Below are 23,817 nucleotides of genomic sequence, written 5' to 3' on the forward strand. Positions count from 1 at the left end.
AAAATCTGTGTGGTGGCAGGCATCCAGATGGTGTCATGTGAACCACCGGTTTATAGGGAGGAGAGACATCAAGGTCATCCCTTCATAAGACTAATTTACTGAATTTACGATGTGGACACTAATTTCATACATTTATTGGCATTGTCCAAAATAGTTTTATTCTTTAATGGAAAAAAGCCATTAATATTCAAATGAAAGGATCACATTAAAAAACTTGTATGTAAGAAACAGCCTCCAAGAACATTCAAGCAGCAGTCAGAGGGAGGGAAAGATGCTTCAACAGCCCATCAGTTTTCTTCAAAGTATTATCTGACAGAATACAACCCAATTCACCGGCTACGACAATTCACAGAATTTTTCATTGTTTTCTTGAGACGCAAAAGTTCACTGCTGCAGTGTTTTCAAATGACCAATCAGTGTTACTTCTTGGTTAAAAAGGCCACTGGCAGATTCATCTGATTGGAAAGAATGTTCCTTCACTGCTGGAAAATCCGCTCCCAAGAAAAGAAAACCGGAGTCTGTGCGGCGCGCCTCTCATAACTCATCTTTCTCCAGGTCATCGAGCTCCACGTCACTCAGGTCAATGTCGTCTTCCACGGGAAGCTGTAAAACAGAAAACCACCATCAGGCCCTGCAGGGTCTATGCAGAACCACAGACAGGGCGAGCCTGAAAGTCTGACATCTCATCTTACAGAGCACTAAATTTCCAGAGGTGCTCTGGTCACAAGTTTCTCCCCAGTCCAGCTCCTGCTTTTAACTTTGCCTATTATTATCTAGATAGAAAACTAACAGCTATTTAACTGGTCTTTTGAGGGGGGTGGGCAGAAGTGTACCGGAATAAATGCTAATTTCAAAGCTATAATTTTGTACTTCTCTCAAAGTTAATGAATTCTAGGTTAAGTGTTCACTTTATAGGTAATAGTCAGGAAAGCAACCTCACTGAAATTTATCTCGGTTGTCTCTTGTCACGAATATCCTATGCCACGTAGCACTTTGTAACAGGGAGGATGGGATGAAGGGTCTTGAGACAAAGAGCACCCCGAAGGGCCCATGAGGTTGATTCTTCAGGTTTATGCTCACGTCAAGGCTTAGGTCTGATGGAAAGGTCTTGTTTACAAGCAGCAAAGATGCACAGGGATCGGGAAAGTAAGGGGCTGGACCAAAGCCCCGACAGCGAGTCCTTTTCACACACAGCTCGGTCCCGGGACTCACCTCGCCGTCCTTGCCGTCCCAGGGCTCTCTGGTGCTGATGGCAGGGAAAGCCCCACCCCCTACGGGTGCTGTAGATCCACGCCCGAAAGACAGCTCCCTTAGGGGAAAATGAGCAGAGCACGGGTGTTAACGATGGACTGCTGATGCGGATGAAGAAACAACTTTTCAAAAATAACGATTTCCCTACTCCCTGCTATGTTTGCATAGAGGCATTTCTCACCTCTCTCTCACGGAAAAGCACTTCATGAACAGTATTATCTTTTCAATCAGGGACAACAATGTAACCAGGTAACAATATAATGACATTCCTGACTAAGGCCTTAGCAGTAGGGAAAGCCAGGTACTACCAAAAATTAAAAAAAAATAGCGAACATATCTTGCTAAAATACAACTTAAGTATGTAAAAACGATCAAAGTTGACCCAGAACATGGTCTAGACCAACACTAACACTTGATTAACAAAATTCCACACTAACTTTAGAAAGGCTTTTTGAAAGATGGTACCTTCAAACTGAAATCCTTTTCTCAGATTTCTAACAGGAAGCAGAGGCACTTAGAACCAGCCCACAGACACCACAGGCCCCCTCAATGATCTATAGGTGATGGTGGCAATTTTCACACATGTCAAGCTTTCAGACAGAAGAGTTGTACCATGAAACAGTGTGTTAGCTTTTGACTTTGGCAGGTATTGATAAACATTTCCCTGGAAGGATGTAGAGGCGATCACCAGACCGTGAGCAAGGCTTCCTTATAAAAGGAGCCTCCAAATATCCTCGGTGAAGGGTGCTTAGAATTAGGAGTTTGGGATTAACATTTACACACCACTATATATAAAATAGATAAACAACAAGGTCCTACTGTATAGCACAGGGAACTATACGCAATATCTTGTAATAACCTATGACGGAAAAAAGAATTAGAAAAAGAATACATATATAGATATATAGATAAGTATATGCATAACTGAATCACTCTGCTGTACATTTGAAACTAACACATTTGTCAATTAATTATACTTTGATTAAAAAAAAAGAATATGGGTAAAAAAAACAAACAGGATATCAAGTTTCCTGTATGTGTCTGACAATAGTTACTTTGCATGGTGGGAAAACTGGGTAATTTTATCCATTGCTTTTGGCTACTTCGCATGTTTTACAATGTGTATCAGTGGTTCTGAAACTGAGGGCAATTTTTGCCCCCAGGGGACATTTGGCAATGTCTGAAGACATTTTTGATTGTCCCAACTCAAAAATCACTGAGAGAGAGAGAGAGAGAGAGAGAGAGAGAGAGAGTGTGTGTGTGTGTGTGTGTGTGTGTGTGTGTCTGTGTGTGTACGCTGCTGGCATCCGGGGGTAGAGGCCAGGGATGCTACTAAACATCCTATAAGGCATAGGACAAACAACTACCTGGCCCAGAATGTTCCGAGTGCCCACGTTGAGCAACCTTGATGTACACATACCAGTGACATTCAAAGAACAGGATTATAAATATGTAAAAACCCACTTCACCACCATTCCATGAACTGTGCTGTATGGGTAGAACAGAGGTACTCAGCACAGTAAGTCAGACCTGTGTCACACACAGGCTACTACCTCTGCCAGAATGGCTCAATTTACTAGGGAAAGGCACAGGACAATCCAGGCTCTGGTTTATGTGGGAAATACAAACCCATGTATGTAATAAAAAGTCAGAGGTTCTACTTCTTACTAGTTTTGTGTCCTTAATCAGGTTATTTATTATCTCCGTACATCAGCCTCTAGCTTCCTACTTAATAATGTCAGCGGCAAAAGCAAACAGACTAGAGGAAAGATGTCAAACCTTCAAAAAGGAACAAAACCTTGAGGGCAGAGAGTTCAATCATCATTTAAAAAAAACAAAAAAGGTTTTTTAATTGCTCAATTACACACTTGCCCTCTGGCTCCATCTTCCTTTTAGGCTAAATGCTAACAGATCTCTCTTCTAACTAAGAAAGCCTGGAGAAGCATGGCCACCGCCTTCAAACTGAACGGCCACAAACGCATATACTGGGTTGGCCAGAAAGTTCGCTTGACATCTTACGGAAAAACGTGAATGAACTTTCTGGCCAAGCCAATGTATGACTCAAGCCCTTTTTCACTTCTGGGGGCATAATGCACAATTATATACTTACCTTTTCTGGCTGCTACTCCAACAGAACATAACATGACTTTTTTTTTTTTTGGCCACACCGTGCAGCTTGCAGGATCTCAGTTCCCCGACCAGGGACTGAACCCAGGCCATGGCAGTGAAAGCCCGGAATCTTAACCACTAGACCACCAGGGAACTCCCATAACATGACATCCTTAAGGAAAGATGCAGAAACCACTAATGTCACCTTGGGTTGACCATAGTATTCAATTGCCGCCCCTACATTTATAAATTGTTAGTTTAACTTCACTGTTACCATTAACCTCTATGGGTTGTCTGACAACCTGCGTATACGCACTGATGGTGTTTGTCCTTGGTTTTCCAATAGCCACGCAGAACGTGGCAGGTGTGTGGTTTTTCAAGTACGCACGCTGGTGCCTCTCGCCACCAAGCAGGTGCACCCGCCAGCTCTCCGCCAGGCCCCACCCCGGCCAGCTGGAAGGAGTCTCCTCACCAGTGACACGCTCCGTACAAGTTCCGTCTTCTTAGAAAAGAAGACTCACATGTGGCTAGAAACAAGCGTACTGCCACGTTTTGCTTCCTTCCTATTCATTACCGCAGACTTTTCTCCACTGGTAATCTGAGGTTTTCTGTTAACTCCAAGACACAAAGTTTGAGAACCAGTGACCTGTATGATCTCAAGCACAAGTCACTGTCTCAAGTTTACAACATGCTATTGTCCCTGGAAGCGTTTACCTCCTCTGTACTTTACGTGAGTCCAGAGGCTTAACCTCAAGGTTACTTACTACTCTCCTACACTCCTCTAAGGTTTTCTAGGTTGGAATTAGCTGTTGAAAAGGATGAAGCACACTTGATGAGTAGTCTTCCTGCTAATGTCCCTGAGGGTAGGGATGCCTCTCCTAACTGAAACTGTTCCAGAGACAAGAAGTCAAGCGTTCATTCATAAATATTTACAAGAGCTTATTACCAGCCAGGCTCTACAGTGGTGACTAGGGGTAAAGTTTTGTGTAAAAGATTCAACCTTTGTGGAACTCACAGTTAATGGGGAAGAGGCATTAATCAAATTACCACAAATCTAAGAAAAAGTACGGGTTAACATTTTGTATTTGCCTAAATGATGACTAAGTCAGTTTTAGGATGAGTTGAACCGCAGGGCAGCTTAGCGAGCTTTGTAAATTGGGTTTTGAGTTTGAGAACCTATCATATTGTTTGCACGTTTTGGAGTCACTTCAGTAAGCGCACTCATTTTCAAATAACTACATTCTAAATCCAATGCCCAGGGGTGGAAACTCTATCCCCTGAAGTCAGGGGTACAAAGCATCCTGGGGCGGGAGTGGGTGAGACGGGACTGCTTGCAGCCCATATGAGACCTTTATGAGAATGAGGACAAGCCCAATGCCAAGTGCACAGAATGGCAAGGTGGCCCGAGAGGAGGAAGGTGCTAGTATCACTCACTAAGTAGAAGACTTCCGTGGCACAGGAAGATGACTCCAAAGCTCTAATTTATAAACGTTAATTCTCCGAAATGTGAAATACAAAACTACTCCATTTATTGCCTAGTCTATATAAATCTAGCTTGGAACCAATTACCACAATAGAACCAAACAAACAGACAAAACAAAAACAACTCAAAGAAGCAAGAAATTACCTGAGAAACTCATTAATGCCTTGCTCACTGAACGATCCCTTCAGAAGAGCAAATTTCATCTTGCGTGCGTTAATAGCTGCCATGGCGGGGTACCCAAACCCTCCGATCCCCAGCGCATTCTCAAGTTCAGACTGGGCTCCGGCTTCTGTCCACAGCCACCTAGAAAAGCAGATTGGTTTCTAGGGCAAAGATCCCTTCTGAGTTAGTCAGAACCTGACTAACAATTAAAGAACAAAAGGTTACACATCTTTTGAATGGAATAGGTGAAAAAATAAATGAAAAATTAAAGATTAGTTTTTGAAATAATGTGTTCTAGATGCGCTCAAGTAACTACAGTTCCTCTCCTATGTTCCCTAGACCCTAACCCCAGAAGTCCCCCTGGGGACTGGTCTATCTCTAGGACTGTTTTTTCCCTCAGTCCCCAAAATACCGTCCAACAAACCTGATGAATCTTCTCTGTCACCTGAAATCCTACCAACATCGTTTGGGTTATTAAGCACATTCTTTAGCAGTGTAACAACTTCTTTTTAAAAGTTAAGGATATGCCATTATTTAATACATATAAAAATGCTCAACCACATCTCTTCCCTTGGGACTTCCTGTGCTGTCCGATCCCTGGTCGGGGTAAGACCCCGCATGCCCCGCAGCGAGGCCAAAAAAAAAAAAAAAAAAAGGAGAAAACCCTCAAAAAACAAACCAAAAAAACTCTTCCCTCCACTCGTACAAGGGGAGAAGAATACGGAACGTGGGCACGCAGACTTCTGCAGGCACACAGTAAACATCTGCTGGACTAACGCAGGCGGTGTGAGGCCACCGCGAGAGGGACAGCAGGGACACGTGGTACCTGGGACAGCAGCGCATACGGACGGCACGGAGCAAAAAGATTATTAATAACAATGGAAATAGAGACAAGCTTTGTTTTAAACATCTGCCTGCGTCCGGCCCTCACTCAGAAGAGGGTAAAGAAACACACCTCTGCTTCTGCTTTCGTTACCTAGCCTTCAAGGCTGTGCTAGAATAGAGCTCTGTCACTAATGGCGTTTTGCCTGCTAGCCTAGAACCCAGCCACCATCAGAACACGATTCCTCTAAGAAAAAGTGTGCTGGGGTACAAATTAGTGTGTTATAAATAAGAGTCCTGCATGACTTCATTTCCTCCTAGGTGGTCAGTGTTTTTATATCCTAAATAAAAAAACATGCCCAAGTGAGCACAGGAACGGAGCCTACAGAAAACACAGAGGGAGCCGCTTCCAAGCAGCTCTACACCCTCCCACCTGACGACACTGAGACAGTTTGATAACTTACCCCCAGATTTTCTTTTTGTATTTGTCTGCCAACTTCAGAAGAACTTCCAAATAAGAATTTCTGCCTGCAGCTCCTGATGTAAACGGACAAAAAAATTTTAAGGTAAAAATAAAGGAATGGGTAAAATCCATCTGTGAATTAAGTGTTCGCAGAGCAAGGAACAGAGAACAACGCATGGAAAGCGGCACGCCTCACCTGTGTCAAGGATATGGGGCAGCACGGCCACGACACAGAGCTGGTGCTCCTCGCACGTCCTCTTGGCGATGTCCTCGTTGAGGATCTGCGGGGCCCAGAAGACAAGGGGGTTGGGAGGCCACGTGACACAAAACCCAGAGGTAAGCCTGCGCGAGCACCGGCACTCTCGTTCAGAGCAAAGCACTTCAAGAGCCAGATGAGGCTCTTCCCAAATAACACTTCTGTGTGCGTTACAGAAACACCACGAGAAGGTTCTGTGAAGATTTCCGCTTTTATCCCTCAGCCATCCATCTGCGGCGGTGGTGAGGCATTTGTATATACACACGGTCAGAACGCCTGGGCGTAGCCTGGCTACGACATTTAGTCGTTTAGACAGATAAAAAAGACACATTTACGCGTATTATATATCTACATGAATTTGAGGCTCTCTGTGCCTGTGTCCCCATATTTAAAATGGAGATTAAAAACAGTATCTACCTCTCAGTGTTCATATGAGAATTAAATGAGAAAAATCCACATAAAAGTACCAGAACAGTGCTTGTCACATGGTCAGGTGCTCAATAAATGTTAACTATTGTTTTGAGAACGATAAATGAAAGAATGGATTCGTTCTATTTTTAAGACGCTAAGGTACACTTTTGCTCACACTGCGATTATTTTGGTACTAAAACTTATGAAAGGCAGCCATTTTCAGACAAGTTTTCCCCATCTGAAAGTACAAAAACACTCTAAAGAGAGCATTTTAAAAGAGAAGAGAAAGAGCTTATTTGAAAAGACAGCAAGCTATTACTGCCTTAGTGTCCTCTATCATCAGGCGGAAAAGCTTCCCTTACTACATACAAGTGACTGAAGAGGTGTAATTACCTCAAGGAGCTGAGGAGGCGGAGCGTTATCAGAAAACAAATCAAGGGCCCGGGAAACGATGTCGGATCTCGTCCGCCCCCCGTCATAATCCACAGGAGACTCGCCTTTCTGAAATATCTTGATTGTAGGAAATCCCCTAATCTATTAAAAAATATCAAGAGTACAAATCAACTTACCATTTCATAAGAAATAAGATCTTTATGGTTTCTAAAACTACCTTATAGGTAATTTAATGTAACAAAAATATTCCCTAGCCTGCATCGACGTGTAAGGGACAGCACACAGAGGTCTGTTAATCAAGGGGTTTTAACAGACTCACTGCCAGGCTTAGCCGAACCTTACTCAAACCCTGAATATATACTTAACACAGTCTATGTGCTCTAGAACAAATGTACCGACTTCAAAAGCTGTACGAATAACTTGCGAAAGCTCGGGCTCACATTAAACACACAAGTAGTGCGATACTGAAAACAAAACAAACAAGACTAAAAAACCCCCAACAGTCTTGAGTGCCAGATTTACTTGTTACAACAGTGAAATGATTTAATTTCGTCATTACAAAACGGCTAGCCTCCCCCCTCCCCCTCCTAGAGAGCCCAGGAGTACTAGACGGTGTAGCAGGTGAAAACACAGGGCGTCTCACAAAGACATCAGCCTGGTAAGCACACGCACCTCGTATCGGCTGGCTAGAACCTGGTTAACGGTGGCGTCCACAGCTGCGAGTTTCACTTTTCCTTTCGTTTGCTCTTTTACCTCTGTAGCTGCCGCAGCCCATTCTGGCTCTAGACTGTAGAAAAATACCTGCACTTTAAAAGTGTATTTTAACTGTAAGCACAAATCCTTTAACTGGTGTGTGCATTTCTGCCCAATCTGGTTAAATCACACTTGGGAAACACTCTGTGTGTAGCTTTACGAAAGGCATGATGCCCCCTTCACATTCATTTCCTGGTCCTTTGAGCACCACGCCCCCCCAAATCTGGATGCCAGCTCCCTGTTAATCACTGAAAATATGACAGAGGAAACACTCGGCCCTAATGCCGATGTTTAACATTCATTCAGAGCCGGAGCTTTTGGGGAGAAGATCCTGGAGGTTACCTATGACCTGGTTCAGCTCTTTCAAAGTGAGCCACGTGGACAGACTAAAAGCACCTGACTTAAAAAAGTACCTGGTACAAAGCACTTACTTTTTGCAGTGTCCACACCAAGGAGCATAAAACTCAACCATCCAAACATCTTCACTGTCAAGAACACTCTTATCAAAGGTGTCGTCTGTCAGCTCAATCACGTCCTTCTTACTTGAACTGTCACTTCTACCCTGTCATTTGTGACATTAAATCTTAAGTTACAATTTGGCCAAAAAGAACACTAATCCTATTCTAAATATATGTATAACAATAATCATTTCTACAACTTAAAGTTTTGAGTTCTTCTTTCAACTGAAAACTATTTTACTCAGATTGGGGACGTTCCTTAATATTATTCTTTTTACTTGGCAAACAGTATTTACTTTCAAACAATTACCAGTACACTCAGTGTAACATGTAACATGTATCTGAACTCCACCCCTGCTATCTTCATTAAGAGAAACCTCAACATGGCTCAAAGAACCACCTTAATAACACTATTCTAATTCAGAACAGTGCTGGTTCATCCCAGGATATCCAGTTAGTACCTCTTCATAAAGTCCCTACCATTTAAGAAAGCTAAAAATAACATTTAATCCTTTTATCTTTTCAAAGAATTTTCTTCAGTACTAAACCTACAAAGCAGTCAGAATCGATATAATGCTTTCTGTTGCCTCGGCCAAAAGCCATGGGGGTAGGAAAGACAACTGTGCTCATTAAATGTCTAAGTTTGAAATAAAAGGCAAAATCATGAAATCTCTGGTAAGCTCTGAGTCTGTAAAAAGAAGCTAGTCTTACTGGTCACCTAAAAGAGTGAAGGGCTGTGTTTACATATGCAGGCAGACCTTGGAGATACTGCGGGTTCGGTTCCAGACCACCGCAATAAAGTGAGCATCGCAATAAAGCAACTCACATGAATGTTTTGGTTTCCTGGTGCACATAAAGGTTATGTTTACACTATACTGTAGTCTATTAAGTGTGCAATAGCATTATATCTAAAAGACAATGACCATACAATAATTAAAAAATACTTCAGTGCTGAAAAATGCTAACCCTTATCTGAGCCTTTAGCAAGTCATAATCTTTTTGTAATAGTAACATCAAAAGATCACCGATCAAGATCACCATAAATATAATGAAAAACTTTGAAATATTTCAAGAATCACCAAAATGTGACACAGTGAGCAAATGCTGTTGGAAAAATGGCACCAAGAGGCTTGCTCGACGCAAGGTTGCCACAAACCTTCACTTTGTAAACAATGCAATGATCTGAGAAGTGCAATACAAGGAGGTGTGCCTGTGCGTTACCAGGAAGAGTTCAATGCCTTTTCGCAAGAACATAACTACATCATGGTTAAACATCACACTTCACACACGGGAATCTATAATACCAATCCAGAGAACAGGAATCTTCTTCCCTATCCACTTATTTAAAGATGCCCAGGGATTTCAGCCTGATTGCCACAGACACGGGCCAAGAGGTCATCCAAATTTCATCCACGTTTGCCCAAAGTTGACCTGGAGGAGAGCTGGTCTCCCTCTCTCCACTTTGGAACTACAAACGCCATGGAAGCCAGATTCCAACTCCCATGGCCTAGGGCTCTTTCTCCCACTGTAGGCCAAACTCTTGTACTTCGGCCCTGGGCCAAGGAAGCCATCTCGGGGCGTGGTTCCTGGCCTGCGGCTGTGGCGGATGCCCTAGGACTGGCTACGGCGATTCTGAAGGGCCACACCAGTAGGCTGGGTGTCTGACTCCCTTTTGGAGTCGCTTGACTCAACCTCCTATGATTTTTTAACTGGAAGTCCACCAATTTAAAACATTTTAAGAAATAATTATCTTCTACGCGGAGTTTACAGTCAGGCTTCAAAATCATGCCTCATTAAAAACTGACATTATACACAGCCTTACTTGTTTTCCAGAACTATATCCACCACTCCTGCCCCCAAGGCGGTCCTTTACGAGCTGGCGCAGAGCACTGAGAGCAGCGTCTACGATGGCTTCACCAGTTCTGCCACCTACGGGAAGACACGGGCCATCAGGTGAGTGGGGGTGGGCGGGCTGGGAGCCTACATCTGATGCTACCTGAAGACTTGAACCTTTACATACCTGCCAGCTTCATCTGATGTTCAAACAGACCTAACACCACGTGTATCTTTAAGACAGAGCCAGTTTCTTCCAGAATGTATTTCCTGCTACACTTTACGCTGGGAAAACTAATTCCTCTTCTTCAGTGTTAGGTTATTAGTGTGAACGAGGACATTCTGTTCACCCATAAATACCATCTACTATTGAGAACAGTTCACAAACGTTTACTGAATGTATAACATGTACACAGATGAAAAAGAAGGTTATCTAGTTAAGAGAGCAGGGGAAATTTCTAAACACAAAGCACCAAATGAGGCAAATGGGAAAACTATTTCTATGAGATAATAAGTAGGATACGAGGGGTTCGAAGCTAAGAAACTAGAAAGCAATCCACTGTTTTCTAGCTTGCTTAAAACACTTATTTTGGGCTTTTAGGTTCTGTGGCTGAACTTACTCCTAATATAGGAAGTAACAAGCCCCGTATTAAAGATAGTGACAATAGCCTTTGGAAGTTTACCAAAAACTATGTGCTCAAGAAGAAGTCAGGGGACTATTAACTGACTCAGAAGAATATGGATAATATATGCCTTGAGACTATCTTCAGAGTTTAAAGGCAAAACTAACAAAATGTTTTTAGAAAGTTTCTTCTTTCTTCTCCTTTCTTAAAAATAGAGTTTTCTGGGCTTCCCTGGTGGCGCAGTGGTTGAGAATCTGCCTGCCAATGCAGGGGACACGGGTTCGAGCCCTGGTCTGGGAAGATCCCACGTGCCGCGGAGCAACTGGGCCCGTGAGCCACAACTACTGAGCCTGCGCGTCTGGAGCCTGTGCTCCGCAACAAGAGAGGCCGCGATAGTGAGAGGCCCGCGCACCGCGATGAAGAGTGGCCCCCGCTTGCCACAACTAGAGAAAGCCCTTGCACGGAAACGAAGACCTAACACAGCCAAAAATAAATAAATAAATAAAATTAAAAAAAAAAAAAAGAGAGTTTTCTAATCAAACTGCCCAGGAAGAGATAAAAACTTCTGAGAACACTTCAGACTTGACATTAGAAAGAAAATACAGAACAGCAGCATTCGGAGTGTGTTCAGATCATCCTGTACTACATCCTGGCTGAGATTACCAAGTATGTCACTTCCTAAGACAGAAAGGCAACACCTCAACATAAAAACAGCCTCCTGCTCCTTATCTACTGCAGACACCTCCACTTTCCGAACCAGTGCCCCTTCCACCACCAATCTCCACCTGGAAATATACCAAATCAAGAAAAACACTAGGGGGACTTCCCTGGTGGCACAGTGGTTAAGAATCGACCTGCCAATGCAGGGGGACACGGGTTTGAGCCCTGGTCTGGGAAGATCCCACATGCCACAGAGCAACTAAGCCCATGCACCGCAACTACTGAGCCTGCGCTCTAGAGCCCACGAGCCACAACTACTGAGCCCACGTGCCACAACTACTGAAGCCCGCACGCCTAGAACCCGTGCTCTGTAACAAGAGAAGCCACCACAATGAGAAGCCCGTGCACCGCAACGAAGAGTAGCCCCCACTGGCCGCAACTAGAGAAAGCCCGCGCACAGCAACGAAGACCCAACGCAGCCAAATAAATAAATTAAATTAATTTTTTTTTAAAAGTGAAAATATTAAAAAAAAAAAAAAATACACTAGGGAAAAAGACAGAGAGGGTTTTCTCACTCTAGACCAAGGGTGAGCAAACTGTTCCTGCAAAAGACCAAACAGTAATTATTGTCGTCTCTGCAGGCCACACTGCTGCAGCTACTCAATTCTGCTGTTTTCGTGTGAAAGTAGGCACAGACCATATGAATGAACAAGTGTGACTGTGTTTTGAAAAACTTCATTTACAAAAACAAGCAGCAGGCCAAACGCTAACCCCTGCTCTAAACATTCCATTTTTACAAGTTAGCAAAATGAACAAATTACATTCCAAAGCAGAAAAGCAGGTGGTTAGTCAGAAAGATGAAACTGATCATTTTATGGAACTTTAGAGCCGGGGAGTCTAGGAGAAATGATGTGTCTAAGGCCTCATCTCCAAGTATTTTGACCCCCATCTTGGTGAGGTACCAACTACACCGACATTTACCAAGTTACATGCTTTACATGTACTATTTCAGTGAAACTTCCAGTAGCCTAAAATAGGTTTTCACATCCTCATTTTACAACCAAGAAGCAGATCCAGAGAGATTAGGTATTCTGTTTAGCCAGCAGTTAAACCCAGGCCAGGCTGTCCTCAAAGCTCACTCTATAGTTTCTCTGCTCCCTTCACATTCCCTTTTCTGAGAATGTTTTCTCAATTCGCTGGATGCAATGCAGGACACCAAGTACAGATAAGACAATAGTCACACTTTGTTTTTATCGTGATGCTGATTCTCCTCCCCCTCCAACCCTGAAAACTTGTTTTTCTCACATAAAGCAAAACCTAAGATTTTAGACTCTAAGTTTAGTCACTTATATGCCCCTTGTAACAAAATCTCTTTAAAAAAAGATCAAATGAGCCATAATTTAAACTTTAAATACATTACGCCCAATACTTTTTTTGGACCCTGGATATGGCTCAACTTAGCAATTCTGGCTGTCTTAAATATGATGCTTTGTTTGTGACGTCTTAAGTAACAGGCGATTCTGTGAAAGAACAGGGAGTCTGAGCCAAAATCCTCTCCCCACTTGCCTCAGTGACTCACAGCAGATACAATTTACCACTATCTATAAAATGGAGAAGCTGTGGTACTTCTTTATTATCAATAGTTTAAAAGACTAAATAATAGCTTTAATATTCAGATACTATACATGTTTACAAGGCGTAAAGATTCATGGGCAAAATACTCCACAGTAATAGCAATAGTTTAAACTGACTTTCAAATTACAGGACTCTTCTTTTTCCACGCTGATATGCTAGACCTGCCCCACAGTGAAGGGACGAGCAATGAGAGCAAGAAAACACTTGCAGATCTTTTCAAATATTAAGTAACTATAAAATATCCAGTAACTAGTATTTTTTAAAAACTGTAATGAAAAAAAGGGAAGCACAAAACATCATTACTCTACCATTGCTAAGCCCGTGTGGGCCTAACCTAGTACAAACAATAATAAAAAAACTTTCACCTGTTTGACACGTATTTAATCTTTAGAGCAACCCAGAAGAGGTAGGAATTACTCTACACCATTTGACAGATAAGGAAATTCAGGCACGAAGAGGGTGAGAAACTTGCAGGTAGCAGGGCCAACGGGTTATGGAATCCCAGGTTCTCTATTTTCTACCTACCTGCTCAAACTAAAATTCCAACCAATGGAATGAAGTAATTAGGAAAAGTCCTTACCCTGATAATCTTCTGGTTGGTTTTTATTAGATCCAAAAATCTTAATGGTAGGAAATCCCTGCACACCATATTGACCTCCCAGGGACTGATGTTTATCTGCATCAACTGCACCAACTTTTACAACATCCTGTGGAAACATAAAAGAAATATCTATTTTTCTTTCAACCAGGGCAGATTCCACAAGAACCCATCATCTGATGATGTAGACTCAGAGACAAGATAATAAAGGGCCAGGTTCCACTTGCCAACAATCAATGAGAACTTTAGCCTGGGAAACCATTCCTAAATGGAAAGCTGGGCAACATGCAAGTCAGCCTGTGAGGAAACTGTGCAGCTCCCAGAATTAGCACGACTAAGCATAATTATGCCATTTAACTGGGAAACAGAATTAACAAAAGTAGACAAGATAAAAAGTAGAATGTACAGTATCCCTTTGCTCCCTACATAATTTTGGCACCAGAACAAGAGTATTGGGCTTCAATATGCAAATTAACTTCCTATTGTACGTTAAGCCCATTTGCTTAATTAAACTTATTTTAACATACACAGGTGAATGTGGACATCTCAGAAACTCACTTTTAATGCAGTTGCTACTTTCTTCCATTCTGGTGTTAACCTTTGGCAGTGGCCACACCTTTCAGGGGGTGAAAACACAAAGAAGGCAACAGTTAAGTCTTTGATTCCCAATTCAAGAAACATTCACCAACAGTCTACTGAGTGACATGCACCGAGGGTGGGGACCTGCAGGGAGAGCAGCACTAAAAAAACATGATCGGTGACCTGAAGGAACTCACTGTCCTGATTTTACTATGATCCTCTTTCATGTCATAATAATAAAGCTTCCAAATTACTGCTGAGTTAAACTGTATTTAAAGAGTTTAAACAAACACTATCATTCATAACTCTCTCCCTGAGTGGAAACTTCAGTGTTTATCTGGTCAAATGTGCCTCACGTGTGGTCCCAGTTGTACGGCTTAGCAAAGTGCAGGTTCTTGGGCCCCACGAAACCAGAGTTCCTAGAGAAGGGGTTCAGGAACCTGTATTTTAGTAAGTTCTACTAGTGATTCTTAAATCTATTAAGGTTTGATAGTCCCTGATCTAGTCCAAACTTTTCATTTTATAGATGAGGCAACTGTTTTAGAGTCCAGATCTCCAGTGCCTAAATCTCCATGTTCTTTGGCTCCCACAAGCAGCTTGTAGAGGTAAAAATGCACATGCAGTCCCAATTTAGTATGGCTAACAAGTGAAAAGCACTTGATACCGCAAGGTGGTGAAAAAAGAACACGAATGAGTGACAGAGACAGAGACACATGAACACAAGGAAAAATAATCTTAATCTTTTAGGTACCAGTACTTGAAAAGAATTATCGTGAAATATAACACACACAGAAAACTGCTTTTAAGCATTATATATACAGAAATCTGTTATGTTTGTATCAGTCATCGAGGTTATAGGTAGCTGTATTATTTTCATCATTGTATAATACCCATTGTATGAAGACAGCATAGCTAGTTTACCTATATAGGTGACTTTTTCCTTTTTTAAACAAAGTAAATTTTCTTCTAATTAGGTCTCTAAGGACCTAATGAGCCAATGCCACGTGCCTGCACCACGATGAGCTCTCTTCGTACAGGATTTCATTTAATCAGCACAACCACCCTGCAAGCAGGCTTTGTCATTTTCATTTTACAGATGATGAAACAGAGCCTGAGAAGTTAAGAAACCCTCCCAATACCACCCAGTGACAAAGCTGCCTGACAGGTCTTCTTGGCTCCAGATCCCACATTCTTAATCACTATGTAACATCACCTTTCATAGGGCCTTAAGCTTAATCCAATATTTTATTTTATTTTATTTATTTATTTTTGGCTGCATTGGTCTTCATTGCTGTGCACGGGCTTTCTCTAGTTGCGGCAAACGGGGGCTGCTCTTCGTTGTGGTGCGCGGGCTTCTCACCGCCGTGGCCTCTCTTGCTGCGCAGCACAGGCTCCAGGCGTGCAGGCTTCAGTAGTTGTGGCGCACGGGCTTAGTTGCTCCGCAGCATGTGGGATCTTCCCGGACCAGGGCTCGAACCCGTGTCACCTGCGTTGGCAAGTGGATTCTTAACCACTGGGCCACCAGGGAAGTCCAATCCAATATTTTAAAAGTCAGGATCTTTCAGCAAAACGTCCTGAAATGCTGATCCTACATACTACATATACAGTATGTTTTGCTATTTAGGTGAGCTACTTAGAAGTCCAGGAGTCAAAACTTTACAGGGGGGCTTCCCTGGTGGCGCAGTGGTTGAGAGTCCGCCTGCCAATGCAGGGGACACGGGTTCGAGCCCTGGTCTGGGAAGATCCCACATGCCGCGGAGCGACTGGGCCCGTGAGCCACAATTTACTGAGCCTGCGCGTCTGGAGCCTGTGCTCCGCAACAAGAGAGGCCGCAATAGTGAGAGGCCCGCGCACCGCGATGAAGAGTGGCCCCCCGCTCGCCGCAACTAGAGAAAGCCCTCGCACAGAAGCGAAGACCCAACACAGCCATAAATAATAAATAAATAAATAAATTAATTAATTAAAAAAAAAAAAAAACTTTACAGGACTTTGTGCCTCTTTAATTTCAATTTATTCTAATGAAATAAGGAGTCAAATCAGAGATTGTCAGAGTATATACACCCCCTTCAATTCCAATGTGAAGCAATGTAAAGACAGATCAAAATGCCACAAATATAAATATAGCAGCACACCCTGTAACTCAAGGGTTCTTCACCTGGGGTCTATGAATCCCCAAAGGACTGGTGGATAAAAATTGAGGGGCTCTGTGAACTTTGATGGGGAAAAAAAAAAATCCTCTATTTTCATTAACCTGTAATTGAAATTTAGGATTTCCTTCAGTTATAAACATTAACAACATATCATAGTTGGTTAGTACTTGTGACTCTGTCACAAATAAAAATCACAGCTATTTTCTTATCACCACCATAGTTGCTGCAGGTATCCTTAAACATCATTTATGTTCATCACTGTTCAGAATTATGGTAGCTAGCTGTTAGATGTTGGTATTTACGTTCCAGTAAATGAGTACTACAAAATCATATCAAGATTTATTTTGATATTTTAATAATGTTATTCCAATATTTTAGGTTTCCTTTGTGATCCTATAGCCTTTATTTTATACATGTGTATTTGTTGGTTTTTTGTTTTGTTTTCATTGAAGGTTTTAACCACATAAACAATACTGTATTTTGACTGCACAGGTGACCCTTCAATAACATTGGGGTTAGAAGTGCTGACCCTCTGCAGTGGAGAATCCGCATGTAACTTTACAGTCAGCCCTCTGTATCCATGGAGTCAACCAACAGCGGACTGTGTAACACTGTAGTACAAATTTGTTGGAAAAAAAAAAAAAATCCACATGTAAGTGGACTTGCGCAGTTCACACCTGTGCTGCTCAAGGGTCAGCTGTATGAAACTGGGCACTATTAATTTCAATGGTAATGACAAGTTTGTTTTTTTTCCCCCCAGAAATAGATGTATAAGGCAAGAGAAGAGCTTTTAAATCAAACCAAATTTTCTAATTACATATTTTTGGAAGCAACCCTCTTCAAGAAACAAAATGGAGTCAACCACTGGTTCTTCCCTTTCCTTTGCCCCATATTCTCTCTGCATAAAATCAATTTCCCTTCCATCTTCACCCCACTTACCTCATCATAAAGATGTATCTTCCTAAAATCATATGGGTTTTTTCCTTCCTTCTTTCTTGCAACTATTAGCTACTTCCACCATTTTTTTTGTCACTGGCTCAATCTCTGCACCCTTTAACAGACTCAATCAACAGTTTCCCTCTCCTCTACCTCTTTTATTTATATTTTGCCATTATGAGATCTATTCTTATTAGTATTACATGGATGTGTCCTCTACCTCTTTTAAACAATCAGTAAACTAGGTAAACGAGATGGCTGAATAAAATTACATTTTTATGTAGTATTTTTCTTAATTTTATAAAGTACCATAAATAACTGACAACTATTTTATAATACTTACCATGGAGCATAGAATTCTACAAGCCACAAACTATCACTCTGAATAACTTCTCGGTTGAAGTTTGATGGAGTTAATTCGATTACATCATCACTAGACGAATACAGACCGTTAACTGCTATAAAGAGGGTACAGCCCATCAGACCTGGAGTAACAACAAAAAGCACACCATCAACATCAGGGTTCAGGCTCTGACAGGAAACCTGTGCCACCAAAGTCCTTTTCAACTGACCAAGGCCCTTCACAGAGGACAGCCTGGGTCAGCTCTCTCCTAACCCCCTTCTCCCCAGCTCCCACCCCCAGCCTGGCTGCTGCTGGAGCCCCTGGAATTTTACTCCCCCCTGGTGCACTGCTGAACAGGGAACAGACAGCCCACACCCTCATCTCTTGAGCTGCCTTGGGACCAGATTTAAATACTCTTCTTAGTGCTTTTCCTATACTAACACCTTCATTCTGTACAACCACACTCTATGAGGCAGTACTGTTATCGCCGTTTTATGGGCAAGGGCACTGGAAAATGGGGAAGTTACATCTAGCTCTGCGACCTTGGATAATCCACATGGTATTTCTTGTGTTATTCAATTGCAGTATTAGCACGCTATCTTTATTAAAGCTTATTGATGGGAAAAATAATTATTTGCCTCCCCTACTAGACTGTGACTCTCTTAAGGGCAATGATTGTTTTTTAAATATTTTTCTTTCTACTAACACTATCCATGGCACATCATCAGGCACTCACAGTGTTGCAGGATGAGCGCGGAAAGAATGTTCATGTGAACAATGTTACAAAGGAAGGATAGAGAGTCTGTATTATTAATAGCATAGTTTAGCCACACTGTGGACCAAGTGTGTTTTTGTTGCTACTCTGGGAACTTAAATGCAGATTATAACAATTACATAGAAAAACAAGTTCTGAACTAATATTTTAAAAACCCAAGTTTTCTGAATTGGTAATATCAAAATTTTACCTCCTTTAAATTGTCTGTGTATGTATACACAGACACACAACATAAATTATATATGTTATATATGAAATTTTATAAAATATATAATTTGTTTTCTAACTGCATTGTCTAATATCTCCAGAATAATGCTAAACAACAGAACGCTTTTTACTCTAATAGGTATATTTTCCCATTTGCTAGCTTTTGGGTTGAAACAGATAAACTTAATGATATTAAAGAAATTTCTATTACTTTCTTTTCAGCATCTATGAAGATGACCATATAATTTCCTTCTTTTAATCTCCTGATGCAAAGAATTATAAGAGACTCACCTGTCTTCTAAGAAAGCACGTGTGTATATGCCATCTTAGTCACAGTTTCACATGCTTACTTTGTAAAGAGAATTTGGAAGATTTCAAATGGAACTTTTTGAACAACCCAGTGGTAAACTTCTTCTGGAATATGTGTGTACTGGTGTTAATTGTTCTACTGCTAAATCCTCCACCTTATACTTACAAGGCACTTTGAATTTTTAAATCACTTTCAAATGCATTGGATCCACTTGATTTTTCACAGCACTACTAAGGAGAACGTGGGAATCATCCCTATTTTGTAATTAAGGAAACAAGGGCAGATAGAGAGCAAGTGGCCCATCTGTGGTCACACATATAACTGGTAGAGCAGCTCCCTGACTTCTACTTCCAAGCTCTACCCATTAAACCATGTTGTCTTTTTAGTGTTCAAGATAAAAATGTTCAGTATGCCTCGGGCATGAATAACAATTACACTGTTCGAGAACACTGCATTTGAATGATAGACGTGACTAGTACTGCAGGAACTTAACTGTGGACCTTACTAAGGGTGATGTGAAGCCACTAAAGGGTTATCATGCAGGCGGTATGATCAGATTTGCTTTCTACAAAGAGTATTCTGGCTGCAATGTGGACAGTGGATGGAGAATTATCAGGAGAGTGGTTTCATATAAACCAGGGGAAAGACGGAATGAGCGACAGTAACAAAGGCTACTGGGAGGTAAAGCAGGAACGACTGCCAACTGTCCACTGGATATAATGACAGAGAGGTCACCGGGGTCCCGGGCAGTTGAGGTACAGTAGTGAAAGTAAGCAGCAGTCAGGCTGCACAAGGCTGGAGAGAGCAGGAAGGGACAAGCCGGTGAAAATCATACAATAACTCTTTAAACAAGTTTCTTAGAAAGAGCAGGAGACAGTAAGCAAATGGGGGATAGAAGGAAGCTTTCTTTTTAAAGATGGGAGTGAGCTGAGCACATAGTGAAGAAATATGTGGAGTGGGAGAGGCTAAAGTACAGGGAATAACGTAAAAAAACGCCTGAATTAAGAGGCGGGGAGGGAACCCAGAGTCAGTGACAGGGGGTAGCTCGCAACCGAATGACCTCCTCTTCCATTTCAAGAGGTGGGAAAGGGTGAGTGTGGATGGAGGTCAAGCCAAACAAAGTGAGGCTCCCTTGATAACTGCTGTGCAACATGGCAGCCGCTGGCCACACGTGGCTACCCCAAACTGAGGTGCGCTGTAGGTGTAAAAAGCACACCGAATCGCAAAGCCTTGGTAGGGGAAAGAAGTAAATTATCTCATTAATATTTCTGATATTGATTTCCTCTTGAGATGATATTTTAGATATACTGGATAAATATATATTAAAATTAATCTCACCTACTTCTTTTTATCTTTTTAAATGTGGCTACTGGAAAATTTAAAATTACATACAAATCTGGCATTCCATTTCTACTGGATGGCGCTGCTTAATCTCTTCACTGCTGCAGGAAAGATTACAGAGTTTGACATATTTAATAAAGCAAGTAAATTAAGAACCTAAGCAGAGACAGTCCTAATTCTGAGTAAGCTTGAGAGTAAGACTGGTCTTAGAAAATCCTCTATGGAGATCTACTACGTTTAAAGACGTTTATCTTCTTTAAAAAAAAAAATCCGTATGAGTTATTAGTTTTTCAATATACTGAGCTCCTTGTGAAAGTTTCAAAAACGAGAAAAGCAAAAAAAGAAAAACTATCAACAGTCCCACCAGAATGAACTATTAATATTTTGGTGGGTACTCTTAACTAACATATCTCTACACTACACAGAGGCCTAAAAATTTATATAAATGTAATCTTACTACATACATTCCCTTCTGTAACCTTTTTTCACTCAAAATAAGTTACATTTTCTACATAAGTAATTATGGATTACCCATTACCCCCCATGTAACCATTTTTAATGGCTGTATCATGTTCCTAATCCACTACTGACATAACTTGATGGTTTCCATTTGTTTCTATTAACAGGCCAATGCTAAAAATTCTGATACTTCTTCCCTCCTCAAATAAATATGATTTCTTTAGGAGAAAATCTTACAAGGGGAATGGGGTATGGCTAACATTTTGATATATGTATCTGTCCAACTACCCTCCAAAAACTGACATCTTAACTAAGAACAACACTTATACAACACTATGTACCATTAGCTCATTTACTCTACGTGGTGTGTATCATCATGCCCGTTTTTAGCACAGGACATGGAGACCAGAAAAGGTAACTTGCCTACGGCCACATAATTAGAAAGAGTACCTTGCTATGCAACCCCAAATTTTAACCAAAGGACTGGAGCCTACAGGAGTATAACCCCAGGAGCGGCATTCTATGGCCTGTGGCAGGAGAATTACCTTCTTTCCCTCCTCATGCCAATCAGGGCCAGCAATAAAGAATGTACTCTCCTCCTCATGCTGTGTCAAGCAGGCCGGAGTCATCAAAGGATGAACCAGGACTGTTTACCTCAGGAATGTGCCTCCTTTCTGTACGAAGATGGGCATGCCTAATGACACTCAGTATAACATGAACTTGAGCTTTTTCTTCCCCCCTAGTAATGGGGCTGGACTTTTCTTGTCTATAAAGTGGCCTGGTTCTCACAGGAGCATTCCCTCCTTATAAATGGCTGTCAGTGGAAATGTCTTGGTAAAGGTTCAAGACCTAAGTTCCTTAAAAGGCAGTTAAGACCTAGTAGGGTTAGAAGGAAATCAAACATGCTACTCAGAAAAGCATTAGAAGATGTACAAATTCCAACAGCAGAAAAGTAGTCAGTAACTACCCCTACAAAACCCCTCAGCCCACTTAAGATGATAAAGTAGGTCAAGGCTGACCAATACTGTTCTGTTTCTAAAATTCACATGGCCATTCCACTCGCTGATAACGAGCACCGACGGGAAACTGGAACATCCAAGGGTCTAGAATCTATGTGAGCAGATGATGTTGCCATCTGTGGCCTCCCATGATTCCTCCGAGGTAGTTAAGGATGTTATAAATCCACATCACTAACATCTCTGTCCCACACCTGCTAGCAAGAGTACATGGTCCCCAAGCACTCATCTAGAAACCGAGAGGGCGCCCCAAAAGGCTGACTACATTTATTATAATAATGAATTAACTGTAAGAATCATACACTCTTTCACAGCCCTGTCTGAATTCACTTGCAGGCAACTAAACAGAAACTAAGTTCTTTTCCCCTCATCTATTCTCTCTACGGTATTACGGCAAATATTTCTACCTTGTTTACTCTCTTTAAACATATATAAACTCCTTAATCCTGAGAACAACCCTATGGAGTACTAGCCCAGAGTGGTTAAGTAACTAGCTCCCAGTCACACAGCTAGCAGATGCGGGGGACGGAGGGGTGGGACTCAAACCCTGCTATCTGGATCCACAGTGTTCAGGTATCCACTGTCAGAGCACCTTGGCTGGGACCAAGGGGAGCCCAGGAAGGAACGGGATCCTCAACCTCACTACTGTAGTCTCTAAAACTGACATTTACCTAAGTCCAGAAAGTCTGGGTTCAATTTAGTTGTTAAAAGTGCAATCGCATTTAAAGTGCTCTTGCATCATAAGACCCGCTTTAGGAAGGTACTGTTGCCTTTTAAGGAAACTATCCTGATTTATTTCAGGACCGGGTTTTGATATTTCAGGTTTTTTAGAAGTGGGAACTCCATAAAACAGGTGGTGAGGACAACTTTCGGTGTGAGGAGCCCGTGACTCTCCCGTACACACTCGAGGCCCAGAACAAGGTCCCCCTTCTAGGTGGCCCCCCAGTACCCAACCTCGGCCAGGGATCAGCCATAGCCGGTCTCAGGGCTCAAAGGCAGCTCCCGGCCTTCGCTCACAGCCGGCCCGCTCGACGCCGCCCCTTCACCGGAGCCCGGCACCGGCCACTCGGCCCCAGGCTCGGAGCTGTCCCAGGCGCCCTGGGTTCGAGCCCGGACTCGGGGCTCCCGCCTCCGCCCGCGCTCGCGCACACGCTCCTCCCAGGTGGGAGGAGGTCGCCCCCGCCAAGGGCGCCCTCACCTCCCCACGCGTCCCGCACTTCTGCCCGAGGGCCCGCGCAGGGGGCTCCGGCCAAGACCAGCCCCAGTCCCCGGAGCTCCCCCACCGCCCCAGGGGCTCCCCCTTACTGCGTCCTCCGCGTGGGCCGGGCCAGCGATCCTCCGCGCCAGCGCGGGCCCGGCCAAGGCCATGCACCCGCTCGCTCCCCCGTCCGCGGCCCGCCATGGGGGTTCCCGGTCTCCCAGGCTGCCCCTCCACCCCCCCCCAGACGAAGAGGCCTGCGCCTACCAAGCACCAGGCGAGCCATGCCGAGGGCCGGCGCCACCGCGTAATCCAGCCACCGCGTAGTCCAGCCACCGCCTCCCCTCCGCCGTACCGCACCCCCACCGCCCCACGGCCAGTCCTCGGCCCGCTAGTCAAACGCGGGGCGGTGCGGCAGGGGCGGGCCGGAAGACGCTCCCAAGCCGTGGCCGCGGCTTATTGGTCCCGACAGACTTCTCTCATTTGCATAGCCAATGGGAGGCAGCCGGGTAGAGGTTACCGGTTTGGGTTTTGAGGGGGCGGGGAGAGCGACGGAAGGAGGGACTAGCTGGGGGCGGGGCAGGCCAGCCCCT

General features: G+C 43.0%; 1 protein-coding gene across 1 annotated transcript; it reads right to left on the reverse strand.

The window, feature by feature from the left end:
- Positions 1-122: 122 nt before the first annotated feature.
- PDIA6 (protein disulfide isomerase family A member 6) lies at positions 123-23,605 on the reverse strand. Its single transcript, XM_068565170.1, has 13 exons — positions 23,492-23,605; positions 17,919-18,060; positions 14,469-14,526; positions 13,893-14,019; positions 10,384-10,490; positions 8,535-8,665; positions 8,023-8,137; positions 7,351-7,491; positions 6,487-6,571; positions 6,292-6,364; positions 4,988-5,146; positions 1,213-1,309; positions 123-603 (listed from the first exon to the last, which is right to left on the reverse strand). The coding sequence occupies exons 1-13, from the start codon at positions 23,508-23,510 to the stop codon at positions 535-537; spliced, it is 1,323 nt and encodes a 440-aa protein (XP_068421271.1). The 5' UTR covers positions 23,511-23,605; the 3' UTR covers positions 123-534.
- Positions 23,606-23,817: the final 212 nt, after the last annotated feature.

The sequence above is a fragment of the Eschrichtius robustus genome, chromosome 15 (genome assembly GCF_028021215.1).
Source record: "Eschrichtius robustus isolate mEscRob2 chromosome 15, mEscRob2.pri, whole genome shotgun sequence".
Lineage (NCBI taxonomy): Eukaryota > Metazoa > Chordata > Mammalia > Artiodactyla > Eschrichtiidae > Eschrichtius > Eschrichtius robustus.